Below are 9702 nucleotides of genomic sequence, written 5' to 3'. Positions count from 1 at the left end.
GAGAGATACATGTGTGAAGGGTGGGAGAATCTCCAACTAAAACGAGAGATACATGTGTGAAGGGTGTGAGAATCTCCAACTAAAACGAGAGATACATGTGTGAAGGGTGGGATATTCTCCAACTAAAACGAGAGATACATGTGTAAAGGGTGGGAGATTCTCCAACTAAAACGAGAGATATATGTGTGAAGGGTGGGAGAATCTTCATCTAAAACGAGAGATACATGTGTAAAGGGTGGGAGATTCTCCAACTAAACCGAGAGATACATGTGTGAAGGATGGGAGATTCTCCAACTAAAACGAGAGATATATGTGTGAAGGGTGGGAGAATACATGTGTGAAGGGTGGGAGAAACTCCAACTAAAACGAGAGATATATGTGTGAAGGGGGGGAGAATCTCCAACTAAAACCAGAGATACATGTGTGAAGGGTGGGAGATTCTCCAACTAAAACGAGAGATACATGTGTGAAGGGTGGGAGAATCTCCATCTAAAACAAGAGATACATGTGTGAAGGGTGGGAGAATCTCCAACAAAAACGAGAGATACATGTGTGAAGGGTGGGAGATTCTCCAACTAAAACGAGAGATACATGTGTGAAGGGTGGGAGAATCTCCAACTAAAACGAGAGATACATGTGTGAAGGGAGAAAAGTTTATCAGCACATGTCTGACATTTCACACTTATTGTCAAGATGAAGTTTCCTTATAAGCGTCCTGTCTGTTCGTTTGACTGAAGTTTCCTTATAAGCGTCCCGTCTGTTCGTTTGACTGAAGTTTCCTTATGAGCGCTCTGTCTGTTCGTTTGACTGAAGTTTCCTTATAAGCGTCCTGTCTGTTTGTTTGACTGAAGTTTACTTATAAGCGTCCTGGCTGTTCGTTTGACTGAGGTTTCCTTATGAGCGCCCTGTCTGTTCGTTTGGCTGAAGATTCCTTATAAGCGCCCTGTCTGTTCGTTTGGCTGAAGATTCCTTATAAGCGTCCCGTCTGTTCGTTTGACTTAAGTTTCCTTATAAGGGTCCTGTCTGTTCGCCTGACTGAAGTTTCCTTATAAGCGTCCTGTCTGTTCGTTTGACTGAAGTTTCCTTATGAGCGTCCTGTCTATTCGTTTGACTGTGATTAAGTGTCTGCTTGTGTAGCTACCACACATATTACAGATCATCTTTACCAACACAAACAAACTTCTTACCCAATAAAAACACCTGTTCAGGTATGAAGTCCCTCATCTCACATTCTTCCAGCGCCATCTGGAGGGGGTAATGGTTACTACTGCGGAGGAAGGGCAGTAACCGCGGCCTGTCATACTCAGCGTACAGTCTCACTTGTTTGCCGTGGTATTTCTGGCAGAGCTGGGGATCTTTCTGGAACAGCTTATCCAGGTACTGGCAGAGGAATATCAATATTGTTAGTTTCAAATCTTGATTATAACATTTATCTAAAACTTCCTGGAGGTTACCACACTGTCTTTCAATTTTTATTTTACTGATTTTAAATACATTTGAGGGAAAGAGTAAGATAAAGTAACCCATCCATAACATTGTAATGATATTATATTATTAATCAAGCTCTTTTTATAACTCCTTAGATTTTTGGTTAATTGTATGTAGCAGTATCATGATTGGCCACAGATAGCTAAGATAACTTATGAGTCGGAGTAGAATTTTATTTGTTTTGTACTGAGTCTTTGATATGTTAATTCTTTGGATTTCTGAGCCCATATCAAAGACATATTGTCTGGATGATAATAATAATTTGAGGTTCTCGTATACCGCTTACTCACAACCAAGTTTGTAGGTAGTCTCAAAGTGGTTCACAAATTATTATCCGTGATTATAGGGCCTTTGCAATCAGCCAATATCTTTCTAAACTCCCTCGGGAGTAACAGCTGGAGCTGTCATTTCGGCGCTCACAGCTAGCATACAACAATTCTGCACTGCCCAATCACGTACTCATTTACAGCTGAGTAGATTGGAACAAGCAGAGTAAAGTATCTTGTTCAAAGATACAACACAGTGCCTTGTCGTGACTCGAACCCGCAACCCTTCGGTCACGAGCCTTCTAGGTTAAAGCGTTAATCGTAATTTTTTTTTACACTTTTTCACGTCATGCATAATAAATATTGCTACATCAGAAAAGCGCGGGAAAGTGTAGCGTATTTGTTGACGCCAAGTTCTTATGACGTCACGCTTGACAACAATACAGAGCGCCATTTTGAATGGATTTTCACTTCAGTTTTGACGTTTGCTGCTATTATCTGGTAAGATTTCCAGATAAAAATGGTATTGATTGTAAAGTTATGTTAAATCAATAATACATGCTGCAGACTTATTCTGCTGTCAGTTCATCTAAACAACGTTCAGATTGGACAATACTAAGAGTGATGTTTTACACTTGTGAAATTATAATATTTTGATAACTTACCACATCATTACAAGTCCTGATAACTTACCACACAATTATAAGTCATGATAACTTACCACATATAAATTCTGGGGAGTTTTCTCCAACTGTTGCACAACATTGTCAATCTAAAATATAGAAATGAATTATCTACATCAATCCGTTTCTAGAGATAGGACTCTAGCTCATCAGACTGGGATAATGTTTACATCCCTATAGCAAATTTATACTGATTTCATCATATTGCTTTACTACACTTTTTATTATAAGACTATCATCTTGTGATAATCCGACATAACTATCATGTTTATCATCTTGTGATAATCCGACATAATCCGAGTCATTAAGTATTGACTCACTATCCCGTATGTTGGCTGTTATCATTAAGTACTGATTCACTGTCCCATATGTTGGCTGTTGGCTGTTGGCATGTTTATCATCTTGTGATAATCCGACATAACTATCATGTTTATCCTCTTGTGATAATCCGACATAACTATCATGTTTATCATCTTGTGATAATCCGACATAATCCGAGTCATTAAGTATTGACTCACTATCCCGTATGTTGGCTGTTATCATTAAGTACTGATTCACTGTCCCATATGTTGGCTGTTATTCAATAGGTACTGACTCACTATCCCGTATGTTGGCTGTTATTCAATAGGTTCTGACTCACTATCCCGTTTGTTTATCATTAAGTATTGACTCACTATCCCATATGTTGGCTGTTTATCGATAAGTACTGACTCACTATACCATATGTTTATCAATAAATATTGACTCACTATCCCATATGTTGGCTGTTTATCAATAATTACTGACTCACTATCCCATATGTTGGCTGTTTATCGATAAGTACTGACTCACTATCCCATGTTATAGGGCCATCACCTAGGATACAAAGCTACTTACAGACATTTTCGTCATGTTACCAATCAGCATGGCCACAGCCTGGTCACAGTCAAACTCCATGAGTTGTACAATTTTATCACTGATGGAGTCAAACAGGTCATGTTTATAGATCAACTGGAATACATCCTTGTGTTTAAGCCTGCAATAAATGTAACAGAATTGTGTTTAAAACATTCCTTATTCTTCAAAACGTTATTGAGTTCAAAGTTTCGATGAATACAGTTGTGTGTAAAAAAAACTGTGGCAAATGTCACATAGCTGTATAAGGAACTAGACAGATCAAACCAGATATAGAAAATCTAGCATGAGTCATCTAATGGGACATTTGAGAAGTGAGTTACCTCTCTAATGTGAGAGTTACCTCTCTAATGTGAGAGTTATCTATCTAATGTGCGAGTATAATCTCTCTGAGGTGTGAGTTATCTCTCTGAGGTATGAGTTACCTCTCTAATGTGTAGGGCTGGGACGAAACAGGATTTTTTCGAATCGGTTCGATTTCGATTTTGATCGATTCGAAAAAATCGATTCGAAGGGATCAAAATCGAAATCGAACCGATTCGAAAAAATCCTGATTCCAAAAAACTTGATACACACTTTCTCATAAAAACATAAGAATCAAGTATAAAACCTTTATTTAAGGCATAACAAAACAAAAGTAACAGTTTATAAAGGAGCCATGGTAACATATTAAATATTTTTCCAAGTTAAAATGTTTTCACTGCTAGGGGTAGATCGTGTTGATATTGATTGCTGCTAGCCATTAAAAGATTTGACATCGAAGACGTAGACACTGTTTGGTATTTGAATGCAGTGTTCCCTGTCACTTTTGTAATTGTTTTTTTTTGTACCCCATACCTTTCAAAATGGGGGTATGGCTGCATATATTAGGGGTACACCTTATCTAAATCCCCATGAGTATGTAATATCATCACAAAATTGTTAACTAATTGTAGCAATGTCATTTTTACAGGTTTTTATATATTTCATTATATTTCCAGTTTGTCATAGAATAAAAACACCAAGAATTAGTCAGTAACAGAATGAAAATTGTGTAAGGAGTACCCAAATCGGACCAGTACCCAAATCGGATCACTTTTGGCATGCACCAGTTTATTTCTACAGATGATTCGTTTTTAAGTTGAAATTGCACAAGAAAACGTATTTCAAACTCAAATGTCAGTGTTTTGATTACGTCTTTAAAAATGGCCCATATTACTGAAACAGAGATCATGTAACTTACCCACACTGGGCACAGACAGTCATTATGTAATAATATGAACTGAAAGTTGTCGTCTTTAGCTGATGACTGAAATCCAAATAGAGTCTGCTGTTTTTTCCGTCATTCATGATCAATTATGCAGTATAGTGATAATCAGCCCCGAGGATACCGATAGTCCGGCTACGCACTCGGGTATTATCGTAGGACAGTATGGACTCATAACCTCCCGTAGTAATTATATTCGCCGCTTGGTGCGCTGCATGCATTGTTTACTACAGGACTTCCGTCATTCGTGGGAAATTCTGACAGTCGCTTTCAATCTTCTGAATATCATCATTTAAAATACAAACATGCTACAAAAATGGCTTAACATTGTACAAAATTATTGTGCATACAGTCACGCTTAGTATGAAGAATTGGAACCGAACCGATTTCGGGAAGTCCTTATCGGTGATTCTAATGTGTACGTTATCTCTCTGAGGTGTAAGTTATCTCTCAGAGGTGTAAGTTATCTCTCAGAGGTGTAAGTTATCTCTCTGAGGTGTAAGTTATCTCTCAGAGGTGTGAGTTATCTCTCATAGGTGTGTGTTATCTCTCTAATGTGTAAGTTATCTCTCAAAGGTGTAAGAAATCTCTCAGAGGTGTAAGTCATCTCTCTAACATGTAAGTTATCTCTCAAAGGTGTAAGTTATTTCTCAGAGGTGTAAGTTATCTCTCTAGAGGTATAAGTTATTTCTCATAGGTGTAAGTTATCTCTAAAAGGTGTAAGTTATCTCTCAAAGGTGTAAGTAATCTCTCAGAGGTGTAAGTCATCTCTCAGAGGTGTAAGTTATCTCTCTAATGTGTAAGTTATCTCTCTGAGGTGTAAGTTATCTCTAATGTGTAAGTTATCTCTCAGAGGTGTAAGTTATCTCTCAGAGGTGTAAGTTATCTCTCTAATGTGTAAGTTATCTCTCTGAGGTGTAAGTTATCTCTAATGTGTAAGTTATCTCTCAGAGGTGTAAGTTATCTCTCAGAGGTGTAAGTTATCTCTCTAATGTGTATGTTATCTCTCTGAGGTGTAAGTTATCTCTAATGTGTAAGTTATCTCTCAGAGGTGTAAGTTATCTCTCAGAGGTGTGAGTTATCTCTCTAGAGGTGTGAGTTATCTATCAGAGGTGTGAGTTATCTCTAAGAGGTGTGAGTTATCTCTAAGAGGTGTGAGTTATCTCTCTAATGCATAAGCTATCTCTCTGAGGTGTGAGTTATCTCTAAGAGGTGTAAGTTATCTCTCAGAGGTGTGAGTTATCTCTCTAGAGGTGTGAGTTATCTCTCAGAGGTGTAAGCTATCTTACAGAGGTGTAAGTTGTCTCACAGAGGTGTAAGTTATCTCACAGAGGTGTAAGTTATCTCACAGAGGTGTAAGTTATCTCTAAGAGGTGTGAGTTATCTCTAAGAGGTGTGAGTTATCTCTCTAATGCGTAAGCTATCTCTCTGAGGTGTGAGTTATCTCTCTAATGCGTAAGTTATCTCTCAGAGGTGTGAGTTATCTCTCAGAGGTGTAAGTTATCTCTCTAATGTGTAAGAAATCTCTCAGAGGAGTAAGTCATCTCTCTAACGTGTAAGTTATCTCTCAAAGGTGTAAGTTATTTCTCAGAGGTGTAAGTTATCTCACAGAGGTGTAAGTTATCTCACAGAGGTGTAAGTTATCTCTCAGAGGTGTAAGTTATCTCTCAGAGGTTTAAGTTATCTCTCAGAGGTGTAAGTTATCTCTCTAATGTGTACGTTATCTCTCTAATGTGTACGTTATCTCTCTAATGTGTAAGTTATCTCTAGGAGGTGTAAGTTATCTCTCAGAGGTGTACGTTATCTCTCTAATGTGTAAGTTATCTCTCAGAGGTGTAAGTTATCTCACAGAGGTGTAAGTTATCTCTCAGAGGTGTAAGTTATCTCTCAGAGGTGTAAGTTATCTCTCAGAGGTGTAAGTTATCTCTCAGAGGTGTAAGTTATCTCTCAGAGGTGTAAGTTATCTCTCAGGAGGTGTGAGTTATCTCTCAAAGGTGTAAGTTATCTCTCTAATGTGTAAGTTATCTCTCAGAGGTGTAAGTTATCTCTCAGAGGTGTAACTTACCTGTCTAGAGGTGTGAGTTATCTCTCTGAGGTGTGAGTTATCTCTCTAATGTGTAAGTTATCTCTCAGAGGTGTAAGTTATCTCTCAGAGGTGTAAGTTATCTCTCAGAGGTGTAAGTTATCTCTCTAATGTGTAAGTTATCTCTCTGAGGTGTGAGTTATCTCTCTAATGTGTAAGTTATCTCACAGAGGTGTAAGTTATCTCTCAGAGGTGTGAGTTATCTCTCAGAGATGTAAGTTATCTCTCACAGGTGTAAGTTATCTCTCAGAGGTGTAAGTTATCTCTCAGAGGTGTGCGTCATGTCTTTATCTTCACAGTGAGAGAACACTATCCTTAACCTGTAACCATTACTTACTTGATGTAGATAGCCAAGGCCTTGTCAAAGGATCTTTCAAAGGAATATCTGAAATACATTAAATCAATATAACTACTTTAGTATAGATTTTAGTACATTTGGTCTTTGACCTTGAAAAGGGTTGAGGTCGTTTAGTTGGATACACTGAAGGTTTCATGCTAAATATCATGTCCTAGGCAGGGTACAGTGGTAAGGCCTACCTGTAGAAATTAAAGCTACTTGTTCAAATAATGCAGTATGCTCAAATGTAGCAGTAATTCAGCAAGGGAGATAACTATAAAATAGTGGGAGTTTTTGGAGGAAAGGTATATTAATCTCCCTTTGCTAACTCAAGAATTTGAAGATAGTGTTATAATTGAAAAGGTCTTCTTAAATTCTTCAAAGTGTATGGTGCTTCCACAGAAGTCATTTAAAAAAATAAATAATTGAGGACAGACAAAGAATAGATGTTTGTGCCAAGAGAAAGCAATAAACTAATAAACAGAGATTTGTTGTCAGATTGAGGATATAGGTGAAATGAGTACCATCTGGGCAACAGATAAATCATCAGGACGTCCTTATAGACTATCTAACTGCCAGCTAGACGGTGCTTATATTAACATTAGCTATAATCTGTCAACAAATCAAAAGCAAGATAAACTTACAGTTCCCCTAGAGCCTGTAGTAACGTCTTGTTGCCACGGTTACTGTCAAGTCGCTCAAGTGTGGAGTTTATAAGAGTCTTCACATTGTACAGGTAACTAGGCCATTCCTTAATCATCTTCAGGTATGTCTATAAATAGGATTGAAAGTAATCAACATTCAGGTAGAAAAGAGGACCACTTCATCATTGTATGGACTGTGTAAGTGTGAAAATAGCAAAGGATAAATTCAACGCTTACAAAGCAGTCAAGTGTCCCCAAAGTCAAGTGTACCCACAGTCAAGTGTATCCACAGTCAAGTGTATCGACAGTACCAATAGTCAAATGTTCACACAGTCAAGTGTACCCACAGTCAAGTGTACCCACAGTCAAGTGTACCAACAGTCAAGTGTATCCACAGTCAAGTGTGTCCACAGTACCAACAGTCAAATGTTCCCACAGTCAAGTGTACCCCCAGTACCAACAGTCAAGTGTATCCACAGTCAAGGGTACCCCCAGTCCCAACAGTCAAGTGTATCCACAATCAAGTGTGTCCACAGTCAAGTGTACCCCCAGTACCAACAGTCAAGTGTAACCACAATCAAGTGTATCCACAGTCAAGTGTATCCACAGTCAAGTGTATCCACAGTCAAATGTACACACAGCCAAGTATCCCCAAAGTCAAGTGTACCCAATGTCAAGTGTCCCCAAAGTCAAGTGTTCCCAAAGTCAAGTGTATCCACAGTACCAACAGTCAAGTTTACCCAAAGTACCAACAGTCAAGTGTACCCAAAGTACCAACAGTCAAGTTTATCCACAGTACCAATAGTCAAGTGTATCCACAGTACCAACAGTCAAGTGTATCTACAGTACCAACAGTCAAGTGTATCCGAAGTACCAACAGTCAAGTGTATCCACAGTAACAACAGTCAAGTGTATCCACATTACCAACAGTCAAGTGTACCCACAGTACCAACAGTCAAGTGTACCCAAAGTCAAGTGTACCCACAGTACCAATAGTCAAGTGTATCGACAGTACCAACAGTCAAGTGTACCCACAGTACCAACAGTCAAGCGTATCCACAGTACCAACAGTCAAGTGTATCCAAAGTACCAACAGTCAAGTGTACCCAAAGTACCAACAGTCAAGTGTATCCAAAGTACCAACAGTCAAGTGTCCCCACAGTCAAGTGTACCCAAAGTCATGTGTATCCAAAGTACCAACAGTCAAGTGTACCCAAGGTACCAACAGTCAAGTGTACCCACAGTACCAACAGTAAAGTGTATCGAGTCAAGTGTACCTACAGTCAAGTGTACATACCGTCAAGTGTACCTACAGTCAAATGTATACACAGTCAAATGTATCCACAGTCAAGTGTACCCACAGTCAAATGTATCCACATCACCAACAGTCAAGTGTATCCACAGTCAAGTGTACATACAGTCAAGTGTACCCACAGTACACACAGTCAAGTGTACCCACAGTCAAGTGTACCTACAGTCAAGTGTACTCACAATACACACAGTCAAGTGTACCCACAGTCAAGTGTAACCACAGTACCAACAGTCAAGTGTATCCACAGTACCAATAGTCAAGTGTACCCACAGTACCAATAGTCAAGTGTATCCACCCACAGTACCAACAGTCAAGTGTATCCACAGTCAAGTGTAACCACAGTACATACAGTCAAGTGTATCCACAGTCAAATGTACACACAGTCAAGTGTACCTACAGTCAAGTGTTACCACAGTACACACAGTCAATTGTACCAACAGTCAAGTGCTGCCACAGTACCCGCAGTCAAGTGTATCCACAGTCAAGTGTACACACAGTCAAGTGTACCTACAGTCAAGTGTATCCACAGTACCAACAGTCAAGTGTATCCACAGTACCAATAGTCAAGTGTATCCACCCACATTACCAACAGTCAAGTGTATCTACAGTACCAACAGTCAAGTGTATCCGAAGTACCAACAGTCAAGTGTACCCAAAGTACCAACAGTCAAGTGTCCCACAGTACCAACAGTCAAGTGTCTCCACAGTACCAACAGTCAAGTGTCCCACAGTACCAACAGTCAAGTGTC

General features: G+C 39.0%; 1 protein-coding gene across 1 annotated transcript in view; it reads right to left on the bottom strand.

The window, feature by feature from the left end:
- Positions 1-9702, bottom strand: part of LOC110455283 (vacuolar protein sorting-associated protein 41 homolog) — a gene marked incomplete at its 5' end in the record, with an annotated part of 46916 nt that overhangs the window by 28833 nt on the left and 8381 nt on the right. Inside the window, 5 exons of the mRNA XM_021505358.1 lie at positions 1188-1380; positions 2476-2526; positions 3314-3452; positions 6998-7045; positions 7642-7769. Of these exons, the coding sequence (XP_021361033.1) occupies positions 1188-1380; positions 2476-2526; positions 3314-3452; positions 6998-7045; positions 7642-7769 (559 nt within the window). The remainder of the gene's footprint in view (positions 1-1187; positions 1381-2475; positions 2527-3313; positions 3453-6997; positions 7046-7641; positions 7770-9702) is intronic.

The sequence above is a fragment of the Mizuhopecten yessoensis genome, unplaced genomic scaffold (assembly GCF_002113885.1).
Source record: "Mizuhopecten yessoensis strain PY_sf001 unplaced genomic scaffold, ASM211388v2 scaffold125, whole genome shotgun sequence".
NCBI classification, from domain to species: domain Eukaryota; kingdom Metazoa; phylum Mollusca; class Bivalvia; order Pectinida; family Pectinidae; genus Mizuhopecten; species Mizuhopecten yessoensis.
This window is presented reverse-complemented; position numbering and strand designations above follow the sequence as displayed.